We start from the raw sequence: 24,149 nt of genomic DNA, 5'->3' as shown, positions 1-24,149 counted from the left end.
ACACGCCAGATCGGACTCATTTCTGTCTCAGCACATACTTTTCGCCCAGGGGACTGAAATTCCTCCCGGCCGCCCCACCCACCGCATCCCGCCAAAACCACCGAGGAGGCGGGACTCGAACCTCAATCTCCGGAGCCGCCCTCTCTTCCTCTTTTCTGCGCACCCACTCCGGCCCCCACCGATGCGCATGCGCACGGAGACGGAGCCGCCGCGCCTCCCGCCGGCCCTCCCGGAATCCGCAGGCGCGCTGAGGCCAACCACTTCCCACAGCGCATGCTCCGCTGGGCGCGCGCTCGCGGGACCTGAGTTCAGATTGGCCTCGCGATAACTCCTCCTCCTCTCCCTCCTTCAGGCCGGTCTTCCTTGGGTGCCGCTTCCGGGATGCTCACGCCGGTTCCGGAGTAACCGGTGCCTGCTTTCTGACTCCCTCGCCCACGCTCCTGGCCCCTCAGACGCCATTTACAGGCGGGTGGCTACTGGTGGAACCTCCCCTCCCACCCGGGTCACGGAGAGGGCGCGCCGCGTCCTGCGAGCCAATCAGCAGCCGCCTTAGGTAAGGGGCCTGCGCGCCCGCGCGAGGCCAGCGCCCCGGCGGGGGGCGCCGCAGGGCCCGCCCCCTTCCTGACCGTTAAACTGTCGCTCGGACGCCCGCGGGTTTTGCGGGTTAGAGGACTGAGCGCGAGCAGCACACTAGGTTCCGGCCTGGCGAGGTGGGGTGGGTCGGGGGCGGGCATTAACCTGTAACTGGGAACTTCGGTTCCGGGCGATGCTAGTCCAGAGGGCCTGTAAGCTGGCGATAAAGCGCGCGAAGGCCCCAGCGGTCACGTGCCAAGAGGAAGTGAAGTTGCGTGGGGTTCGGGGGGGCCCTGCAGACAGACCCCTGAGGACCAGGAGGCCACTCCGGATCCCTTCGGATACTGTGTCCACGTCACCGGTTCCTCCCGGGAGGCCTGTAAACATGCCTGCACGCGGGAAGGCTCCCGCATAAAGACCCATCCCTTCTAGGGGCGGCCCCCTGCCCAGGGGCCTGTAAAGATATTTATGTGCCAGAGAGTGTCCCTGGAGAAGTGTGTGGACTCGAGTGCTTCCTTAGGGTGGGCATAGGTAAGGAGTGAGGAACTGGGGGTCTCCCCAAGTAATTTTCAAGGAGACACTTCGATTCTGGGAGATCCCCAAAAGGGGTGTGGGCAGAGATGGATAGGTACTGAGGAGACCCCCTCGGGAGAAATGTGCAATTAGACTCCGTTTCTGGGAGGTTACAGTGGAATCCTGTCAATAGACACTTAAAGACTACAGGCCTGGTGCACGAATTCGTGCACAAGTGGGGTCCCTAGGCCTGGCCTGCGATGGGGGCGATCGGGCCCAGCTGGTCGGGGGAGGGATGGGGGCAATTGGGGCAGCTGGCCACAGGGAGGAACCGGGGGAGGTTGGCTGTGGGAGCTACTGACCACCAGGGGGGCTTTTATATCCTATATAATAATCCTCCTATATAATAAAAGGGTAATATGCAAATTGACTCTAACAGCAGAAGGACTGGGAATGACTGGTCACTATGACACACACTGACCACCAGGGGGCAGATGCTCAATGCAGGAGCTGCCCCCTGGTGGTCAGTGCGCTCCCACAGGGGGAGCTCTGCTCAGCCACAAGCCAGGCTGATGGCTGCCAGCACAGCAGTGGTGGCGGGAGCCTCTCCTGCCTCCTCAGCAGCGCTAAGGATGACCGACTGCAGCTTAGGCCTGCTTGCCGCTGGCAAGTGGACATCCCCTGAGGGCTCCCCAGACTGCCAGAGGGATGTCTGACTGCCAGCTTAGGCCCAATCCCCCAGGGAGCGGGCCTAAGCCAGCAGGTGGTCATCCCCCAAGGGGTCCCAGACTGCAAGAAGGCACAGGCCGGGCTGAGGGATTCCCACCCCTGCACAAATTTTTGTGCACCAGGCCTCTAGAATATATATAGATGGGCTTTATACATTTTGGGGGAATCCCCCAAAGGAGTTTGGAAACAACATTGAAGGTCTCCAAGTTGCATGTAGGTGGACCCTTATTCTGGGTAACTGTCCACGGGGGCTGTTAAATAGACTCAAATATTGTGAAGGTTTCCAGAATAACAGGCAAATGGACACCTCTTTGCATGGGAAGGGGCCTGTAGGTACGTAAACACTGTGAGGGACAGAATCCCCAGGGAGGCTGAACACAGACACTTAAGCGCTGCGAAGGTTGCCAGAATAATGAGTGAGCAGACGCCTAATTGCCAGGGCGGGAGGAGGGAGTCCCAAGTTCTGCAGGGAATCTCGCACTGACATTGTAAACAGTCATTTATGCCTGAATGAATCATTTCCATAAACATTTGTAAGCAGGCCCTGTCCTCCTGTCTTCGGTCCAGTTTGTGGCTGGGAAAGGGGTCACAGAACAGTGGGAGTAGGTAGGCAAGTCCCTACTTGGCGAGCAAAAGTACTGCATCCTGTCAACAGATGCTTAAAGTGGCTCACGTGGACCTGTTAATGTCCCCTTGCACTGGGACAGGATTGGAGGGCGCTCACTGAACGATTTCACAGGCACTTGAGAGCTCGCTAAGCAAGAGTCAGCAAGCTTTTTCTGTAAAGGGCTGGGGAGGAATTCCTTTAGACGTGCATGCCATACTTTCTCTGTCTCTGGCATTGAATCAAGAAGGCAGCCATAGACAGTTTGTAAACTGATGGCTGTGTTCCGATAAAGCTTTATTTACAAAAACAGAAGGCAGAGCCGATTTGGTCCTTAGGTTGCAGTTTGCCAACTTGACCCATGAGCAATAGCAGTTGGTCTTACAGCCCTGTAACCGCACAGACAAGTGCTCAGAGACTTCCCTAGAATGATGTGTAGACACCTGGGAATTGACGAGGTAGTGTAGACAGACACTTAAGTGGGGAGTGGGTCACACAGATTACATACATTTTATAACATGAACACTGGTGAGACCTTGCAGTGTAATGGATGGTGAGCCACCAGGAATGGCAGGTACCCGACACTGAAATGTTGAGGGACACCCGATGAAGAGAGGCCTTGAATGTTGGAGCCCCCCTCCCCCCCAAACGCCAATAAGGGTTAATCGGAGGAGGAGTTGTCTCACTGAGGGTCATGCTGCTGATTTGTGAGGAAATGCCTTACAGCATTTTTATATGACCCGCCTCTATGAATTATATATGTGTTGGGGCAAAGCGATTAATAGTTGGGAATGGTTTTGGTTACAAGTAGAAGTGTATTTGTTTTCTTACTGAATCTTGAGGTAGGCAATTCAAGGTTAATATGGAACCCCTGAACCTTATATCTTGTTCTACCAGCCTTCCTTCCATTAAGTTGCCTCACAGTCCAAGATGCCTGTATGAGCCCCCCCACTCCCCCCATCCCCACCCCCTCCACCTCCACCTCCACATGCCTTCCAGCCGGCAGGAGGAAGGCACAAAAGGCCTGGCCCAGTGTCTCTGAAGGGAAGTCTCTGAAAGCTGCCATCACACTTCCATTGTCCTATCATTGACCAGAAAGAACTTAGTCACATGGACACACCTACGAACTATGCTGAGCAGTGTGTTCTGGATAGTCATGTACCCCACTCAGAACCGAGGGTTTTATTTTTTTTTGAAAAAGTGATATTGGGAGCCAGTTGGCACCGCTGCCACAGTTACAGAGCTCTCTGGAAAGGAAATGTCTTCTTGTGGTCCAGGGTGAACCAAATGGAGTGGCTCACCTTGGAATCAACCTCTTTTTCTCTGTAGGCGACCATGTCTGAGTCTGGGCACAGTCAGCCCGGGCCCTATGGTATAGAGAGGCGGCGGCGGTGGAAGGAGCCTGTCCCCGGCGGCCCCCAGAATCTCTCTGGGCCTGGTGGTCGGGAGAGGGATTACATTGCACCATGGGAAAGAGAGAGACGGGTGAGTTTCTAGTCCCAAGGACAGCATTTCTGTATCCACTCATTCCACAGATGTTTATGGAGCACCTGCCATGTGCCAGGCACTAATCTAGATGCTGGGGATATTGTGAACAAAACCTGCTGCCCTCAGGGAGTAAAAAGGTAGAAGGTGGAAAAGGGAGCCGTCTTAGATGAGGTGGTCAGAGAAGGCCTCTCTGAAGAGCAGAGACCCAAACAAGCACTGACAAAAACCTGAGTGAAGCCCTGACCGGTTTGGCTCAGTGGATAGAGCCACAGCCTACAGACTGAAGAGTCCCAGGTTCAGTTCCGGTCAAGGGCACATGCCTGGGTTGCAGGCTCGATCTCCAGTAGGGGGCGTGAAGGAGGCAGTCGATCAGTGATTTTCTCTCATTATTGATGTTTCTATCTCTCTCTTCCTCTCTGAAATCAATAAAAATATATATTTTTAAAAAAAACACATCTGAGTGAAGAGCATTCTAGATAGAAAGAGCATCAAAGACCCTGAGGCCTATATCTGGTGTGTTCAAGCCAGGAGGCCAGTGTGGCTGCGGTGGATGAAGGAGGGAAGATGGTAGGAGGATGAGGTCAGAGAGGTAACTGGGACCAGATCATGTAGGACCTGGAAGGCCATGGAAACAACTTTGGATTTCACTGAATGAAATGGGCATTGGAGAGTTGGAGACAGCAACACAACTGTTTCTGTCTGTTGGACAGTGTGCAGTGTATTGACACTCTGCAAAGTGCGTTGCATCCTTCAGGTCTTCCTGAACTCTACAGCTACCCATAAATGCGATTTTCACTAAGGAGGAAGATGAGCCTCAGAGGGGAAGGGGCTTGCCCTAAGTCATAGTCAGTAAGCTCTAGGGCCAGGACTCAAACCCAAATCCAGCTGAGCCTTAAGCAGAGCACCATCTGCCTGCTGCAGAGTGTCCTGGACTGGGAATCGGCCTTGTTGTGGCCCAGGCCCTTCCTTGCTCTTCTCCGGTGCTTAGATGACTTACTGCAGAATATACCCTCTGGGTTTTTCCTCTAGTGCCCTGCCCACCTCTGAAAGCTGTTTGGTGAGGTGGAAGAAGGTAACAATTGGGACCAGTTTTTGAGTCATAAGACTGAAAAGATGAAGACTGCTGGTTTGACTCAGTGGATAGAGCATCGACCTGCGGACTGAAGGGTCCTAGGTTCGATTCCGGTCAAGCACATGCCTGGGTTGTAGGCTCAGTCCCCAGTTGGGGGCATGTAGGAGGCAGCCAATCAATGATTCTCATCATTGGTGTTTCTCTCCCACTCCCTTCCTCTCTGAAATCAATACAAAATATTTTTAAAAAAAGAATAATTTATTCACAGGGAGCTAGTGTCTTCCCTTGGGTCTAACACAGTCTTTCTTCTACACACATCTTCCTGGGGAATGATGCCATCTTCCTATACCTTCACATCCTGAACAAACAACTCGCAAATCTTTGCTTTGTCTCTGACTTGACTACTGAGCCCTGACAGCCTCCTAACTGGCCAATGGACTCCTCACAACCTTCATGTCCCCTGCTGATCTCAGCATCTTCTACCATTTCTCCTCCTAGTATCAATGACAACCCATTGGGCCTCATCCTGGACACCTGCCTCCCAACCCTTCGCCAGTCAGGCACCAGTGCTGCACATGTGCCTCCTGAATATATCTCCTATCCATCATCTTCTCTCCACCCTCACAGCCTCAGTCCCACGTATCATCTACTCCTTCCTGAACCTTCTCACCTTTCACGCTCCCTGGCCTCCTGGAAGCCCACAGCCTTTCCTCCAACAGTTCTTTTGCAACTGTCTTTCCAGAGCACTTGCATATCATCCTTTTGTTTTTTTCTTCACAAGTGGCCAGTGAAGAGAGCATTGAAGGAGTTTAAGTAATCCAATATGTGGGAGAAGAAACAGACCCAGTGAGGGGTCAAGATTCTCCCGAGTTTAATCAAGAAACCAGAGAAAGAATAGGACTCAAACTCACATCTCCCTTTTCTCAAGCAGATTGGGGTGAGTCAGAATAGGGACAGAGAGGGCAAGATGTGGGAATCAGTCCATGGGCTTGGCCAGCACAAGAGTAGGGCTGAGGAGAAGAGGGTCAGAATAGCAGGTGCTACAGCAACTCTCAGGTGGTGAGCACCTGCCATGTGTCAGGTGCCACATGGACAGTTGAATTCTGTCTTCTTTCAGACTCTTATATAATAGACTCACCAGGAGGAAACAGGCCTCAGTGAGGGTGGTTCTTCATACAACTCACAAGTGGCAGGGCTAGGTTTGAACCAAGATCTGTCTACTCCAGAGTCCTTGCTCCTAATCCCGGGGCTCGTCTAGCAGAGGTAGCTGCACAGAGCTGTTGGCAGCATGGGTTCTGGAGTCAGACTGCCTGGATTCAATTTTGCCTTCATTGCTTATAAGGCTGTGTGACTAGCCAGTTAACCTGTCTGCCTCAATTGCTTATTTGTAAAGTGGAGATAATAATAGTATGTATCTGCCAGACCAGCGTGGCTCAGTGGTTGAGCATTCGCCTACAAACCAGGAAGTTTGATTCCCAGCCAGGGCACAAGCCGGGAATCCCTAGTGTGGGGCGTGCAGGAGGCAGCCGATCAATGATTCTCATCATTGATGTTTCTGTCTCTTCCTCTCCTTTCCTCTCTGAAATCAATTAAATATTTAAAAAAAATAATAGTATGTATCTCACAGGATTGTTGGTAGGATTCAGGGAGTTAATGTATGAAAGCATTTAGAATAGTACCTGGCACATAAAGGCTTTCAGAGTAGTATCTAGGAGAGCCAGTGGAGTAACTGCCCTCCCTCACCACAGGATGGCAGCGAAGAGACAAGTGCCTCCATCATGCAGAAAACCCCCATCATCCTCTCCAAACCTCCAGCAGAGCGGGTGAGCAGGGAAGAACCTTGGGAGGGGGAGGCTGGGAGTAATTGGGTCAAGGATCTCTCCCACTGACTGGAACCTCCTCACTCATAGTCAAAGCAGCCACCGCCTCCAGCGGCCCCAGCTGCCCCACCTGCCCCAGCCCCTCTTGAGAAGCCCATCGTCCTCATGAAACCACGGGAGGAGGGCAAAGGGCCTGCGGCTGCAACAAATGCCTCAGCCCCCGAGGGCACCACCCCACCACCCCCTGCAGCCCCCGTGCTACCCAAGGGGGAGAAGGAGGGGCAGAGACCCACACAGCCTGTGTACCAGATCCAGAACCGGGGCATGGGCACTGCCGCGCCAGCCGTTATGGACCGTGAGTTGGGACTGAAGAGAATCTGGTTGGGAGCTGGCACCCCCTCACACAGACCCTCACTGCATCCTCTGTCTCCTGCTTTGTTTCCAGCCGTCGTGGGCCAGGCCAAACTGCTGCCTCCAGAGCGCATGAAGCACAGCATCAAGTTGGTGGATGACCAGATGAATTGGTGCGACAGTGCCATTGAGGTACTGGGGGAATGGGTCTCTCCGTGCTTGAGCTTTCCCAGGTCCCACAGCCTCGCCTCCGTCACCCCATACCTCCAGCCTCTTGGTGGGCTACCCCAGACAAGCTTTCAGGCAGTTGCAGCCATGAGAGGAAATGGATCCGAAAGCTCTCACTGGCCAGGGCTGAATTTCAGTAGCTTCACTAGCTCAGCTGTACTGTTGGTAAAGTACTGAACTACTTTCATACTGGTTGGCTAAGAGGTGCTCCCACTGCCACCCAGATGCCTGGGGTCTCCTGCGCCCTCCCACAGCAGGATGGCTTCCTGGACCCTGCTTCAGTCTCCCTCCTAACTGGTGGAAGCACTTGTTGTACCAGTGTGAACTGGTTTGAGTATCACTCCCCAGAGGTTCCCCCTCCATCTCATCGCCCCTGCTCTAGTTCAGACCTCCCATTCCTGGACTGACCTACCTACCTCCAGTCTCCAAGTCTTCATTTCGCCTCTTGTGCTGCTCTCCCCCCATCCCAGACCTGTCAGATCAGGCTCCTAGTCAAATTCACCCTGGTGTGCCCCCACCTTTCCCAGCAGCTTGGACTTATTGGGACAACATGCCAGGCCCACCTGTTACCTGGCTCCGCTGCGTCTGCATGTCCTCTCTCACACTGATATCAACTGGGGAGTGTTTGGTGTTTTTTTGTTTTGTTCTGTTTTGTTTAAGGAGGCAGTCCTAGCTGGTTTGCTCAGTGGACAGAGTGTCGGCCTGCAGACTGAAGGGTCCTGGGTTCAATTCCAGTCAAGGGCACATACCTCAGTTGCAGGCTCGATCCCCGGCCCTGATTGGGGGTCATGTGGAAGCAACCAATCGATGTGTCTCTCTCACATCAGTGTTTCTCTCTATCTCTCTTCCTCCCTTCCACTCTAAAAAAATTAAAAGGAGCCATGTTCAGGCCCTATTCTTTTTTTTTTTTTAATATATTTTATTGATTATTTTAAAATATATTTTTTTATTGATTTTCTACAGAGAGGAAGGGAGAGGGATAGGGAGCCAGAAACATCGATGAGAGAGAAACATCAATCAGCTGCCTCCCGCACACTCCCCACTGGGGATGTGCCCGCAACCAAGGTACATGCCCTTGGCTGGAATCGAACCCGGGACCTTTGAGTCCGCAGGCCGACGCTCTATCCACTGAGCCAAACCGGCCAGGCCAGGCCCTATTCTTTAGCATTGTAAATATGTTCTGTATTTGTGTTATCTTGTGTGGTAGCCATTATCCTTGTATGTGACTATTGAGCACTTATCCACATGTCACAATTTGTGGCTAGTACAGCTGTGGAATTGGATTTTTAAATTTTGTTTAATTTAAATTTAAATAGCCACATGTAGTCAGTGAACAGGGCTAGCCCTAGATGTGCTGCTTTCATGTGTTCAGAGTTAGGCCGAGGATTAGCTGCCTTTAAAAAAAAAAGCTCTCCAGGTAATTCTAAGGAGCAGCAGCCACAGTTGAGGACATACAGTGAATCCTCACTTAATATCCTTGATAGGGTCTTGGAAACTGCGACTTTAAGCATAATGACGTATGATGAAACCGATTTTACCCTAGGCCAGTGGTCGGCAAACTCAGTAGTCAACAGAGCCAAATATCAACAGTACAACGATTGAAATTTCTTTTGAGAGCCAAATTTTTTAAACTTAAACTATATAGGTAGGTACATTGTTATTAACTTAATTAGGGTACTCCTAAGGCTTAAGAAGAGCCACACTCAAGGGGCCAAAGAGCCGCATGTGGCTTGCGAGCCACAGTTTGCCGACCACGGCCTACTTGATATGAACAAGAGTTAAGTTCCTATGGCATATTTCTGGTCACAGAAACATCACCAAATTTCTAAATAAAGACCCAAAACACTTCTAATATTAAACATTGAAATAAATGCTTTTATTAATCTTAAGGAACCCAAAGATTAATAAAAACAAGTCAGATATTTATTTTCCAACCCACTTATTCCATCCAGTTCAAGGTCACAGGTGAGCCTATTCCTGCAGCTCAGGCTCAAGGTGAGAACCCACCCCGGACAGGAGCCCTGCCATAGAAGGGCCACTCACACCCACACTCACATTCACATGCCAGTTCACCTAATGTACACACCCCTGGAGTGTGGGAGGAAACCGGAGTCCTCATAGAAAACCATGCAGACATGCAGAAAACATACAAACTCCACACAGATAGTGACCCTTGCTGAGAAATTATTTTTTTCTTTCTCATTAAGGACCTGCTCTATTTTATTCCTTTTCCTTGAGTAATGTCTCTTGTGCCCCCTGGTGGTGAAAGTCAGCAGACACAGAGGCCCTTTGCCCAATTGAGGCAAGAATCTTTTTCTTCATACCTGATAAGACAGGTGGGCAAGCCATGGAAGTCTGGGGCTCCTTCATCTCATTCCCACTCTAGCAGCTGACAGATTCATAAGGGCTGTATTCCTGCATCTTCCACAGTACCTGCTGGATCAGACTGATGTGTTGGTGGTTGGTGTCCTGGGCCTCCAGGGGACAGGCAAGTCCATGGTCATGTCATTGTTGTCAGCCAACACTCCTGAGGAGGACCAGAGGTGAGGGGACATCAGGTAGGAGTGTGGGGGGGCCAGGAGGGGAGTGGGCACCCACCTGAGCGGGGAGGGCAGGCCTGGGTGTTCCTAGTGGTGTTACCAAGATCTTTGAGAGTTGCTTTCCCTCTCTTAGCCTCAATGTCTTCATCAGATGAGGACTAAGAGGGACGAGACTAAATTTTTGTGTAGTTCCAAGGTAACCAATCCTGGTCCTCCCTTCCTAAACTGCCCCCGGAAAATGGTCAGAGCCCAGGCAGGAACTGGGATGGTGTACTCATTTGTCTTTGGATTGAGGCCACCTCAGTCTCAGCCCTGCTACTCACCAACTTATTGGGCAGGTCACTTCACCTCCCATATGTCACTTCCTCATCTGTAAAGTGGGTTTTTGAAGTAAGATCAGGAAGGCCAACACTAACGAGAGCCTGGCACAGAGCAAATGCTCACAGATGTGCCTGATTCGGCCTGGGAAGTAGAATGTGAGAGAGATCTGGATGGAAGGCATGGGTTCTAGACCAGCCTCAGTCCTACATTCTTGAGTAAGGATGGGGTGTGATCGTGAAGATAAAGGATGAAGTCCCAGGAGAGGACTCGGTGGAGGAGGAGCTTAAGAACTAGGGTCCAAAACTGAGGGCAGAGAAGGAAAGGGAGAAAGGCAGGGATTAAAGAGTAGGAAGACTCAAAATGGGGGAAGAGAAGGGGTGGTAGCCACTTGGGTTATCTCAAAACAATAGTTTTGTTTTTTTAATAAAGCAGGTGATATCACCCTGCACTCCACAGATGGGTATCAGGGGATCCATGAGAAACACCCTAACAACAAATGCAGAATTTTACACCATCTGCAGCCAGGGGTTTCACCCAGGAAAGGATCCATAGTTTCTACCGGATCTGGGTGGGGGGCTGATGCAGACCCAGAAGAGGTTAAGGACCATCGCTGTGAGAGCACATACCCACTAGAGCCAGAGTTGTGAGGTTCCCCTGCCTCCCAACCGCCCCATCCCCTCTACTCACTCATGACTTCAGCTCAGCTGGGCTCTGCTCTGGAACAGCTCCAGCTCTCACAGTCTCTCTACCTCAGCCTTCAACCCCACCTAACAGTGTCCTGGTGACTCTCATTTCAGACTCCTGAGCCAGAATTCTGTTGGCCACCGCTGTCAGCCTGTGGCAAGGTGGACTTTGGTACCAACTTTTGTCATCAGGTCTCATAAGTTTGACCTCCTAATGACCTTTAGGATTCATCTGCTTCTCCTCCACTCCCACCTACCTAGTTCAAGCTACTGACCTCTCCCCTGGAGGGTGCCAAGACGTTTCCTAACTGGTGTCCCTGCTTTAGTTCAATTCAGCGAGCATTTATGGAGTGCTTACTGTGTGTCCGGCACTGTTCTGGGTCCTGGGGATGTCAGAGTAAACAGAACTGACTAATGTGTTTGTCCTTGCGGGACTTACATCTGTAGTGGAGGAGATAGTAAGCTCACTAAATAAATACATTATTGGGCATGGGAGAAGATGATGACAAAGTGGGAAAGGACACAGGGAGGCAGTGCTAGGGCTACGCTACAGCCTTACGTCGGGTGGTCAGGGAAGGCTTCGCTAAGGGGCATTTGAGAAAAAGCAAACTGGGAGGAGGGAAAGCATTCCAGCCGGAGGAATGGCAGCGCGAACCTCTGGGGCGGGAGCGGGCCTGGCGTGTGTGCAGCATGGCATGGAGGCCCCGCAGCTGGAGCAGGGTGAACAAGAAGGGGGGTTGGACATCAGGTTAAAGACAGGGAGGCCCCGGAGTGCGGGCTTGTCAGTCGTTTTCCGCTCTTCCCACCCTGCAGCCCTCGCCACACAGCAGCAAGGGACGCTTTCCAAAACCCAAATCCAGCCCTGTCACCCCTCCACCTACATCTCTTCAGGGCTTCCCCAGGTTCATGGGCCAAAGCCCCAGATCCCCTCCGTGCCCCCCCAGGGCCTGTGTACCTCTTCTCACTCCCAACCCCTGTTGTCCTCTGAGCCCTCACCGCACCGCTCTGATCCTTACACAGACCATGCCTTCAGCCTGGACTGGTCTTCCATCCTCCATCCACTTCCCCCTTTAAGTTAATTAAGTTGCTTAAATAGCTTCCTCTCGTACCCTCAGCAGCATCATTTGCCTCTTAGGGCAATCCTTCCTTCCTCCATAGACAGACTTACTCCCACTTGGAGCAGTACACACCTCTTCTTCCTAACACCTGCAGTTCCTGACCTCTGCTGATCCTGAGCTAGACCAGAAGCTCCACGGAAGCAGGGACTTTGTCTTTCTTGTTCACTGCTACATCCTGGTGTCTGGCACATAGGAGGTCTGCAGTCCAGTGTTAAGTGGGAGGATACCTGCTCTGTGTCAGAGGACATACTAAGCATCTCAGGGAGGTGGCAGTTACCCTGTGAGAGGCAGGGTATCAAATGTATGTGAGGCTAATATTGTTAGCACTATATTAGGCCCACAGTGACCAAGAGGTTTGAGACTTATCCCCATTTTACAGATGAGGAAACCAAGAAAAGCCACACAGCCAAGGAAGGCAGAGCTGGGATTTGAATCCAAGCAGTCAGGCCTAGTCCCTGCTCTTCAACACCACAGTCTATTAACTTTGTTGAATGAATGAACAAATCTACTTATGGGAGGGGGTGGAGTCTTGTGGTGTAAAATACAGCCCTCCTCCATCCCCCAGGCTGCAGGGGCGGTGGGTGGAAGGCTTTGTGGGCAGGCAGGGAACCACGTCCCACATGCTGATTTCACTGGAGTGTCAAAGGCTGAGAACCAGACTCCAGTGCTCCCCACCTGCTCCTCCACAGGGCGTATGTTTTTCGGGCCCAGAGCGCTGAAATGAAGGAACGCGGGGGCAACCAGACCAGTGGAATCGACTTCTTTATTACCCAAGAGCGGATTGTTTTCCTGGACACTCAGGTGCCAACCTCCACTTGCCCCACCCTGCTGCATGCCACCTTCAGCTCCATCCCAGAGTAATGTTAAGCCAGCACCCTGTTTGGATTGCATGTGGTTCCAGCCAGGCCAAAGACATGCTCTGTGTGTTTGGCAAGTTATGTCTCTTTGGCCCTTAGTCTCTTGTCAGTTTTGCCCCCCTCTTCTCCCCTTTATGTGTACAGAGTAGCCTGAAAACTCTTCTAGCATACCAGTGAAAAGTGTGGTCCTAGAATCAGTTGTCCAGATTCTGCCTTGAAGTCTTCCCAGCTGGGTGACTTTAAGTAACCAACCCCCTCTCCCCACTCCCAATCAGCATCTTCATCTGTAAGCAGGGATGCTACGCAGGCTCAGCCTCAGGACTGTAGCAAGGATTCAGGGGAACCATCCAGGCACAGAGTGTGGCACAGGAACTGCCGCATGCCGAGCATCCAGGCTCATCAATACCCTCAGTAGCGACCTGTCATGCATTTAACTGGCAGCTTTCCTTACCTTCTCCCTTGCTCTTAAGCAAGTCCCTGTTCCTTAGCCTGGCATTCAGGGCCTATGTGACTTGCCTCCTCCAGACCCTCTAGCCTTCCCTCTGTGGCGTAGTCACCAACCCTGCCACGCACACCACAGGCCTCACCATGGTCTGTGAACACTGCCGTGTTTGGAGTTTGGAGAGACCCTGTAGGCTTTCTTTTCCTTTGTGGGAAACATAATATTGCCTACCTCTCAGGGTTTTTGTGAGATTTCAGTGAGTTAACACAAGTAAAGTGCACCTGACATGAAGTAGGTACTCGGTGCTCTTACCCTCACTGCCTTTGTCATTAGAGCACTCTTCCTGCTCTCCCCATTTTGCTTGGCTAATGCCTCCTCCCTGAATATTTTACTGGGATGTTACCTGCTCTCAGAAGTCTTCCCCTCCTTGGAGAGCCCACCAGTGCCTATTACTCCTCCAATCGCAGCATGTGATTTATCAGTTTGGTCCTTTTTTAAAACCACTCATTTTTTATTGATTTCAGAGAGTAAGGAAGAGGAGGGAGAGAGATAGAAACATCAGTGATGAAAGAATCATTGATCGGCTGCCTTCTGCACACCCCCCGCTGGGGATCAAGCCTGCAACCCGAGCATGTGCTCTGACCGGGAATCAAACTGATCTCCTGGTTCATAGGGCAATGATCAGTTTGGTTCTTGTGTACTGTTCCCCTCCCCACCTGCCTGGAGCGCTTCTGGGAGGAGCCCTGTCCCATAGGTGGTGCTCACTTTGGGCAGTGGTGACATGGAGAGTGGAAAACCTACCAGTGTGGCCTGAGACCTGTGTGCCAGGCTCTATGCAAGGACCATCGGGCCCCAGAAGTGAACGGAACTGTATGCAAGCTGGGTCAGGGGCAGAACGGAAGTTGGACAAATAAGACAGAACAGAACACTGCAGTGCTGGGAGTTTTAGAAAGTGGGCAGTTGGAAAAGCCTGTTTCTTAATTCCATTCACTGCAAGAAGAAGGCAATCGATTATCAAGCTAATTTAGCTCTTAAAAGTTTTTTAATGAAATATTCCTTTACGAAAAGTTTCATGTGTGCACCGCCAATTCTTTTATACTCACGGATACAATTTTTAAATCCTCGCACTAAGTTTTTTTATAATCCTCACCCAAGGATATGTTTTATTGATTTTTTTAGAGAGAGAGTAAGAGAAAAAGAGAGAAGCATCAATGTGAGAGAAACATCGGTTGGTTGCCTCCTGTACCTTGACTAGGAATCAAACCCGCAACCTTTTGGTCTACAGGATGATGATGCTCCAGCCAACTAAGCCACCCAGCCAGGGCTACACTAACAATTTTTTTCCTAAGGAATTATTTAACAAAGTTTTGAAAGTATTTGAAACAACAACAAAGGGTCCTGGGGCAGCATGACTCATTCAAGTAGATGTTAAATTTGTTAGCACCAGGACTTCGCTCCTGTTTGGGAGGGAGGCACTTGAGAGCAGTGGTGATTTGTAAGAGTTGGGGAAAGAGCCTGCTCAGAAGCTTCCCTTTTGCCTCTTGCTGACGAGCACTGTACTGCTTAGAAGCTGCCCGCTTATGTTTCTGACCTTATTTTGTCCTGAGAGAGGCAAGGCGATGGATCTGCCTTTAGCGTGTGGGACTTAGGAAGCCATGACCCTTAGGATCCGACCCACAGTCCCTGCCCTGACCCATTTTTCTCTCCCTTGCAGCCCATCCTGAGCCCCTCCATCTTGGACCATCTCATCAACAACGACCGCAAGCTGCCTCCAGAGTACAACCTGCCCCACACCTATGTTGAGATGCAGGTGAGAGGCCAAGCTAGGCCAGGGATGAGGCCCCACCCTTCCTTGCAAGATCTGTGATGGGGGCACTGCGTATGGGTTGTCCTTATTTCTGCTTCATCAGAGCCCCAGCTCCAGCTGCAGGAAGAGGACAACACTGAGAGTCAGATCTGGTGCTACCCCTCAGAAGAGTCACTGCCTGCCCCTCCCCCTCAGCCTCACTATCTTCCTCTGAAAATGGGGGTGATTGTTCCAACTTTGTCCAATTTAGGGATGGCCCATGAGAGAGGTGCCAGCACAGTCTGGGCGCACAGTGGGTGCCTAAAGGCTCTGAGACACCCTGCTGCCCCTCAGCTGAGTCTGGGATCAGGGTCCCCTCTCTGGGCAGAGGAGACCTTCAACTCTATTGTCTCTTCCCACCCTCCCTCAGTCACTCCAGATTGCTGCCTTCCTTTTCACGGTCTGCCACGTGGTGATTGTCGTCCAGGACTGGTTCACGGACCTCAGTCTATACAGGTGAGAGGCTGGTAGGAGTGGGGACTGGCCATGAGACAGGGCACAGAGTCCCAGCCACCTGCCCAGGTCTCCCAAGCTCCACTCCGCAGCCGCAGGGACCCTTTCAGAATGTAAATGGAGTTGGAGTGGGTCCCTACCACCTAACGCTCCTGACACCTCAATGGCTCTCTCACCACTTTCCCTCCCTCTCCCCCTACATTACAGCCATGCATCTTAGTCTCTTCACTCCTCATCTCTCAGCCAGAAACATTCTGCCCTCAGATCTTAGAGAAGCATTGATGAGACTGTCAAACTTCAGAGGGAAGGGAGGGGAGGGGAGGGTGAGGATAAGGGGGAGAGATCAACCAAAGGACTTGTGTGCATGCATATAGGCCTAACCAGTGGACACAGACACCAGCGGGGCGAGGGCACGACGTCGGTGGGGGGGGGGGAGTTGGGGGGGGGGACAATGGCGGGATAAGGACACACATGTAACACCTTAATCAATAAAGAAAGAAAAAAAAAGAACCCCTGTCTCATGGCCTTCAGGTCAACCTCCAGCCTTCCCTGACCTCCTCACTTAGCACTCTGCCCCTCCCCCCATTGCCCTTTCCACCCGACAGGATACTGTAGATCTCTTCATGGTCTGTCTCTCCCGTTAGAATGGAAGCTCCATGGTTGACAGGGGTCAGGAGGAGGGAGGGATGCCTAGGACAGAATCCCCAGTGCCTCACTCAGTGCCTGGCACAGGGTAGATATTTAATACAAATTTGTTGAATAAATAGCAGAAGGAGCTGGCTTGTCTGGTCCTTAGAGTCTTGTCCATCTCCTGCAGGCATATGTACCATCTGCTGGTACCCTGCAGGCAGGAAAAGGGAGGGAGTCAGGACCTGACAGGAGTCCTGCCTCAAGCAGCTGGAAGTTCCAGGAACGCCCCCCGCCCCCCCCCCCCCAAGCTGGCTCAGAACCTCGGGCCACAAGGGTTCTTCTTGGCCTTGGGCCCCCGGCAGGTAGCTGAGGGGAGGCAAACAGCCTTGGGCACAGAGCCTGGGCAGAGGAAGGCAGGGGAGCTTTGGGGAAGGGAGAGCTGAGCTAAAGGAAGCAGATGTCTCCAGAATCAGGCAGCCCGGGGTTTGACTCCCAGCTCCCATTGGAAGTGGCTTCTTTTCCCACAGCTCCCCATAGCCAAGGCTTTTATGCAGACTGGGTTAAAAGAATTTAAAGCATTCAGCATAGTGCCTGGTACATAGTGAGCAATCGGTGTGTTTTTTTAAATTTATGTACTGATTTTAGAGAGACAGACAGAGAAACAAGGATTTGTTTTTCCGCTTTCTTATGTGTTCATTGATTGATTCTTGTATATACCCTGACCCGGGGTAGAACCCACAACCCTGGCATGACAGGACAACTTTCTAACTGACTGAGCAACCCGGCTGGGGCTAAATGGGAGCTTTCTGTTTGTGGTAGTAACCCTGGGTGCTGGGGGAGCTTTGGGTCTGGTCAGAAGTAAGAAACGATTTGCTGGGGAGCCAGCTTTATGGCCAGATCTAAGTAACCTAATTATGAAACCTCTGCTCCTACCGCCGTTGTTGATTGGAATTCATTCACATGACAAATAACATTGAGCATTTACGTATGCCATTCGCTCTTCTTGGCACCGGGGATCAGGTGTGAACAAAACATTAAACAGACTGCCCTGTGGAGTTTACTTTCTGGTGGGACTGTGGGCTCAGGCGCTGGCAGGTAGGAAGCCTTGTGTTTAAGCCGGAGTTTACCAGTGGCCTCAGAGTAGGTGAACCCCTTAAAATTGTGGAGACCATGGTGTTTGTGTGTGTCTGTGTGAGGAAAATGGCCATCATTTTATCATATCCCATCATTCCTTACCTCATAACAGCTTAATGGTGTTTACTTTTACATGTTTGGAAACACCTAAAAGTAGCATAAACTGAAAACTTAAGTCCACACAAAAACCTGCACACAGATATTTATAGCCGTTTTATTCATAACTGTCCAACTTTAGAGGCAACCAAGATGTCCTTCCATGGGTGAGTGGATAGGTAAACTGGTACATGCTGACAGGGGAATATTACTCAGGGCTAAAAAGAAATGAGTTGTCAGGCCGTGAAAAGACGGAGGAATTTCTAATGCGTATTAGTAAGTAAAGGAAGCCAGTCTGAAGGTGCCATTCAGTATGATCCCAACTAATTGGCGTTCTGCAAAAGGCAGAACTACGGAGACGGTGAAAAGATCCATGGGTCGGGGCTGAGGGGAAGGAGAGATGACTGGGTGGAGCACAGAGCACGGCTGGGGCAGCAAAAGAACTCTGTGATCACAGTGGCTAGATGGCGAAGAGCAAACCGCACCGGGCGTGATCCCTGATGCGAACCGTGGCCTTGGGGGGGTGATGGCGTGTCGGTGTCGGTTCACGGAAATGTTGATAGCAAGGAGGCTGGGGACTGGGCACAGTTTTGCTGTGAACTTAAACTGCTCTTAGATATAATAGCATAAACTAAAGAAATGTATAGTTGATGTAAATCCATGGGTTTGTTTCTGAATTCCGTAAAATTGTGTGAGAAGTCTGGTGTGTATGCGACATCCCCCAGGCCATGGGATATGGGGTGTCAGTGCTGGAGCTTCAGCCAACCTCTCACCCCGAATCCCCAGGTTCCTCCAGACAGCGGAGATGGTGAAGCCCTCCACCCCGTCCCCCAGCCACGAGTCCAGCAGCTCATCAGGCTCTGATGAAGGCACTGAGTACTACCCCCACCTGGGTGAGAAGCTTTCTGGGGCCAGAGGAGCGGGTACAGGGGAGAAAGAGGGGGCAAAACCAGGGACATGGGGGAAAGGGGGAGCTGGGAGGAGGGACGTAAGAAAGAATTAGCCACTTGTTTTTCTGAGGGTCCCACTGCCACAGTCCCACCCTGGCCACTGAGGGCAGGACCCTGAGTCTGGGTCTGGCTCCTTGATCAGAACGGAGACCCTGGGGGACAGGACCCGTCTGCCTGTTTCTGGGTCTCCGGCATCTACACAAACGGGCGCAGTGAGTGCGGAGCGACCCCAGTGCCCCTGGCCCCGCCCCCCCCTGGCCCTGCCTGCCTCCCACATGCTCCCCCGCCCGCGCGCGGTCCTCGCTCTGCTCTGTGGATGCCCTGCTTGTCTGCAGACCCCGTCCACTTAGGACACCCAGGCAGGGTCTGCCTGCTTCTCCGGCCTTGCCAAGCCCTCGTGCACTTTCCGAAATACTCCTAATCATGCGGCCATCCTCCTCTCTGTCTTTTCCATCTGCTGGCAGAAACCACATCTGACTCATCCTCGGGTCCCCAGCATCGCCCAGGGCCTGGTGCTAAAGTGAAGTGACATTCACATAAATATTTACAAGTGACCTTGGGGGTCAGGGCAGGTCTTTGGGCTGGGAAGGGGAGTGCACGTGGCCGAGCCTCACGGGCCCCATCTCCCCTTCACCCGCAGTGTTCCTACAGAACAAAGCTCGCCGAGAGGACTTCTGTCCGCGAAAGCTGCGGCAGATGCACCTGATGATCGACCAGCTCATGGCTCACTCCCACTTGCGCTACAAGGGTGAGGTCCCCCGCCACTCCCATCCTGGCAGGTGGCTCCTAACTCCTGGTCCAGCCTCAGCCCAGATCCCCAGACTCTGACCATCTTACATGTTCCTCCCCGCCCCCCCCCCCCCGCCCCCCCGGCATCATGGGACCTGCAGGCTCATAAGTTCTCTCCTCCAGGTACTCTGTCCATGTTACAGTGCAACGTCTTCCCTGGGCTCCCCCCTGACTTCCTGGACTCTGAGGTCAATTTGTTCCTGATGCCCTTCATGGACAGCGAAGCGGAGAGTGAAAACCCACCAAGAGCGGGTACGGTTCCCCCTCGAGGGAATCGGCCATGGGAGACGGTGCTTCCTTAGTCTGGAGGCTGACATGGGTCTACCTTGGTTAGGGGGAGACACGGTCTGCCCTGGCCTGGGGGTGACAGGAACCCATCCTGGTGTGAGTGGAGGCTCTGGCCTGTCCCTGTGGTGCTTGGACCCTTTTTCAGGAGCGTGTTTCAGAGTGGGGGGCGAATAGGAAGAGCTGGGCTGGGGCTGAGCTCAGGAGCTCCTGGAAGCCCAGGATGCTGGTTGACTGGCCCCTTATCTTCTACCTCCACTTAGCAGGACCCAGCTCCAGCCCACTCTTCTCCCTACTCCCGGGGTACCGTGGCCACCCCAGCTTCCAGTCCTTGGTGAGCAAACTCCGGAGCCAAGTGATGTCCATGGCCCGGCCGCAGCTGTCGCACACAATCCTCACCGAGAAGAACTGGTAAGAGCTCTTGGCAGAGGCGGGGGTCAGTGTGAGGTGCCCGAACCGCCTCCCCTCCCCATTGCCCCCCACCCAGAGGATGTTCTCAGAGTTCTTTCCATGTTGTGTCCTTTTCTGGAACATTGATAATTACTTCCATCTTATAGGCACCTCTTCATGCCAGGCAATGTGCTGTTTCATGTGGTGATTTTTATTTAAAAAATTATATGGTTAAAATTAAAGTTAGGGTCAGGGTTAGGGTTTAGGGCAGAGTTTAAGATTAGGTTTAGCGATTTGGTTAGAGTTAGGTTTAGAAGTAGCAGTAGGGTTATTGTTGAGGATTTAGGGCAAGCATGTCAAACTCAAAGGCTAACATGGGCCAAATAAACAAGGTGTAAGTTTATGTGGTGCAAAAAAACAAAAGCTTCAATTTTCGTAGAAACATAGGTTTATTTTGATAGAGACATGCTGAATACAAAGGGCTGAAATAAATGAGTCATCGTTAACATAAAATAATAGAACATCTTAATAAAAATATTTTTTCTTGAACATTAACTTACCAGACACTGAATCACTGCACAAATAAATAAGCGTAACGCAAATAAACCTATTTTTCTTGTTCTCCAAAAGCAAAATATTTCCTGTTGTGCACACCAAACAAGTCAGTCCAAGGCTAATGACGTGGCAATCGGCTGCTAAAATATTCGCTACTAGTGTTGGTGGAGAGAAATGGTGCGCCTGCACGTAAGGCGTATAAGGGAAATGAATGCAACATGATTATAGTAACCAGTCATTAGCGAAAGTTGTAGTTAGGTATTAATAATTATGTACAACAGAATATTGTAAAAATTAAGTTAAAATTTTTTATTAAAACGTTTCTTGCCAAACCGGTTTGGCTCAGTGGATAGAGCGTCGGCCTGCGGACTGAAAGGTCCCAGGTTCGATTCCGGTCAAGGGCATGTACCTTGGTTGCAGGCACATCCCCAGTAGGAGGTGTGCAGAAGGCAGCTGGTCGATGTTTCTCTCTCATCGATGTTTCTAACTATCCCTCTCCCTTCCTCTCTGTAAAAAATCAATAAAAAATATTAAGAAAAAACACACGTTTCTTACATACTGTTACATTGGCTAGGCCGCAAAAATATTCATTGTGGGCCACATGTGGGCCCTGGGCCTCGAGTTTGACATGCTTGATTTAGGGTTTAGGTTTGGGGTTATGTGTAGGGTTAAGGCTTAAAGTTTAGGGTTTAGGATTAGAGTAAGTATTAGGGTTAGGCTGTTAGGGTTAATGTTAGGTTTAGAGTTAAATGATTGAGGTCAGTGTTAAATGGTTAGTATTAGGTTAAGAGTGTTAGGGTTAGGTTTATTTTTTTTATTAAACTTAATGGGGTGACATTGGTTAATAGCATTATATAAGTTTTTAAGTGACAATTTTATGATACACTTATGATTAACTCTGACCAACTGTATCTTGCATTGTGTGCTCACCACCCAAAGTCTAGTCTCCTGTCACCAGATATTTTGACCCCTTTACCTTCTCCATCTTCCACCACATCCCTTTCCCACTGGTCACTCCCATACTGTTGTCTGTGTCTGTGGGTTTGTTTTGTTTGTTCATTTGTTGCTTTAAATTTTATGTTCCACACTCGAGGCCCAGTGCACGAGATTTGTGCACTCGGCGGGGGGTGGGTTCTCAGTCTGGCCTGCACCCTCTTGCAGTCTGGGAGCCCGCGGGGGATGTCCGACTGATGACTTAGGCCCACTCCCAGGGAGTGGGCCTAAGCCATCAGTTGGACATCCTTAGCGCTGCCGTGGAGGTGGGAGAGGCTTCTGCCACCGCCACTGCACTTGCCAGCCATGAGCCTGGCTTCTGGCTGAGCAGCACACTGACCACCAGGGGGCAGCTCCTGCGTTGAGCATCTGCCACCTGGTGGTCAGTGCGTGTCATAGCGACCAGTCATTCTGCTGTTCGGTCAATTTGCATATTAGCCTTTTATTATATAGGATAGGATTATTTCGTGTGATTTCATATCCTCCTAATTAACCATTGGAGTATACGTTTCATCACCGATTTTACTAGTGGGGAAATTTAGGCTCAAGAGAAATGTCACATAGCAAGGTCACACACCTGTGGTTAGGTGTCATTTGATGTGAAGAGTAGGACAGTAAGCTTAAAGAAGATTCATTCTAAGGCCCTGAGTGCAGAAAGTAGCCTCACAGGAGAAGAAACTAGAAAGCCGTCAGGAACCACAGGCCTGCATTTTCCAGCTTTCCCCAGATGCCATCTCATTGTCCCCCACCCCCCTTTTTTCTCCCTCCTCTGCCACCGGTTTCACAGAACCCTGCACCCCTCCCCAGCCCCAAGTTTATGTGACTTTTTATATCCAGAGCCCACAGCAGGTCTGCCTCCTCTAATTTCTAAGAGAAACAAACCAGAAAAAGCAATAGTTTGGCTTGGTGCAGCTCTGTCGTGGTTCCCTGGGTCTGTTTGCCTTTGGCTGTGGGAAGGGGCAGGACGAGGTGGGCCGGAGCTCTGCTCCTCCCATTGGTCTGAACCAGGGCCCGGCGGGAGGGAGAATTTGGGGTAGAAGGGTTAGGCAGCTGGTCATCACAAGGCCCTGGAGGGAGGCAGAGATAGAGCCGCTCCCACAAAGGCCAGCCCTGAGTAGGATGGAGGGAAGATTGGACACGGAGGTGGGGCTGAGGTTTTAGTCCAGGTCCCGCATCTGCAGCTTCGCTTACCATGGCAGTGAGGGAATCAGGGTTGGCATCTTCCCTGTAGCCCAGTTGAGGCGGCCCACATCACAGGTCACATGTGGGCCCAAGGCTGGGTGGGGCCCCGGCCAGGGCTACTCTGACTGCTGGCCTCCTCTCACAGGTTCCACTATGCTGCCCGGATCTGGGATGGGGTGAAAAAGTCCTCTGCCCTGGCAGAGTACAGCCGTCTGCTGGCCTGAGACCGAGGGGAGCGGTGTCATGCAGGAACCCCTTTCTGGGCCTCAGTGGATGGCAACGGAGCATGTACGTCCTTGACCCTCTGGCAAGGTGGAGAGGGCCGGTAGGCCTAGTGGATGAGGAGCCGTGACTTCCTCGCCCGGAGACGTGAGGTGTTCAGGGCCAGGCCCCTTGCCCTCGATGGAGCATTGTTCAGGGATGACTGAGATCCTGCCTGCAACCTGGGACAGGCAGCCCCCCCTTAGTCCCCCACAGGGATAGGTGGTGGGAGGAGGCTGAATGGTCACCAAGGAGCATGGGCTCCATCGTGACCCCCTGCAGGGACAGGAGCAACAGGTCCCTCTTCCCGGACTCCCAGCCCTTTCCTGTAGGCGAGGCCCAGTCTTGGGAGCTCTTTACTGGAGCAGATCTGGTGGTGTGAATAAAAACAGTCATGCAAGCTTATGCTGGTGCTCCTCCTTTCTCCCCAGCACGCTGGCCTGGAGCAGGGCACGTTTGGGTCCCAGCCCCTGCGGGCAGATTATCCTCGGTCACCCACTGTGGCCTGAATGAACTTCCTACTGCGACTCATTCAGTATCGGTCACAGACTTGCTGGGAGTAGGTGAAGACCAGTTTCAGTTAAGGGGGAGCCCCTAGATGCAGGGTTGTTTCCTGGGCGCCATCAGGCCTCGTCTCTGTTGCGGAAAATTCACTGGCTGCCCTTGTGTCTTCTGCTCCCACTTGAAGGCAGTGCCTGCCTTTGGTGAAATGCCTGCGTACAATGCCTGGCTTAACACATGGTTAACAACAGAGCATGTGCCTCAGTAGGTGCAGTTGGTTAAATATAGCACTTCCTCGTGGGTTAGCCAGTTCTGCCCTCGTTCAAATACTCAGACCTGACCCTGGCACGTGATGCCTACTGTTGGTTAAATATGGTGGTTTCCTTTCCCTATAAACCTCATCTACGCTTTAAAAAATGGTCCCTCAGGTTTGTTCCTGTTATTAAAATGTCTCCCACTGCCCCAGGCCACTTCTTTGCCTCCCTGGCTTCCCTTCCCCTACCCTCGGGCGGACCCAGAGAGTCCTGATGTCCATGTCGTGGGAATCCGGAGTCAAGAAAAAGCACAGCCGAAGGGTGTGGGGCAGTGAAGAAGGCACTCAGGCCAGGCAAGGTCTGGCCAGAAGTGGGGACTCTGCAGCCCTCAAGGGAGGGCTGAAGTCTGGGAGGTGTGAAGCCAGAGCAGGCTCTGGCCTTGCCGCTTGCTGATCTCCCTTACTGCTCCCTAGGGCCCGTCAGAGCCATGA

General features: G+C 51.8%; 1 protein-coding gene across 3 annotated transcripts; it reads left to right on the top strand.

Moving 5' to 3' along the window:
• Nucleotides 1-350: 350 nt before the first annotated feature.
• On the top strand, nucleotides 351-23,303 carry SMG9 (SMG9 nonsense mediated mRNA decay factor; the record flags this gene model as incomplete). 3 transcript variants are annotated; one of them, XM_081106993.1, is made up of 14 exons in its annotated part: nucleotides 351-553; nucleotides 3,749-3,904; nucleotides 6,728-6,802; nucleotides 6,890-7,154; nucleotides 7,245-7,342; nucleotides 9,809-9,921; nucleotides 12,730-12,841; nucleotides 15,054-15,149; nucleotides 15,556-15,641; nucleotides 18,285-18,391; nucleotides 19,089-19,196; nucleotides 19,361-19,489; nucleotides 19,786-19,933; nucleotides 22,788-23,303. In XM_081106993.1, the coding sequence occupies 13 exons, from the start codon at nucleotides 3,755-3,757 to the stop codon at nucleotides 22,864-22,866; spliced, it is 1,566 nt and encodes a 521-aa protein (XP_080963119.1). In that variant the 3' UTR covers nucleotides 22,867-23,303. The 3 variants fall into 3 exon arrangements, with proteins under 3 accessions (XP_080963119.1, XP_080963120.1, XP_080963121.1); XM_081106994.1 differs by having other exon boundaries at nucleotides 378-553; nucleotides 19,789-19,933; XM_081106995.1 differs by lacking the exons at nucleotides 351-553; nucleotides 9,809-9,921; nucleotides 12,730-12,841 and having other exon boundaries at nucleotides 3,755-3,904.
• Nucleotides 23,304-24,149: the final 846 nt, after the last annotated feature.

This window comes from Myotis nattereri (assembly GCF_964212035.1).
Source record: "Myotis nattereri genome assembly, chromosome: 15".
Classification (NCBI taxonomy): Eukaryota; Metazoa; Chordata; class Mammalia; order Chiroptera; family Vespertilionidae; genus Myotis; species Myotis nattereri.
This window is presented reverse-complemented; position numbering and strand designations above follow the sequence as displayed.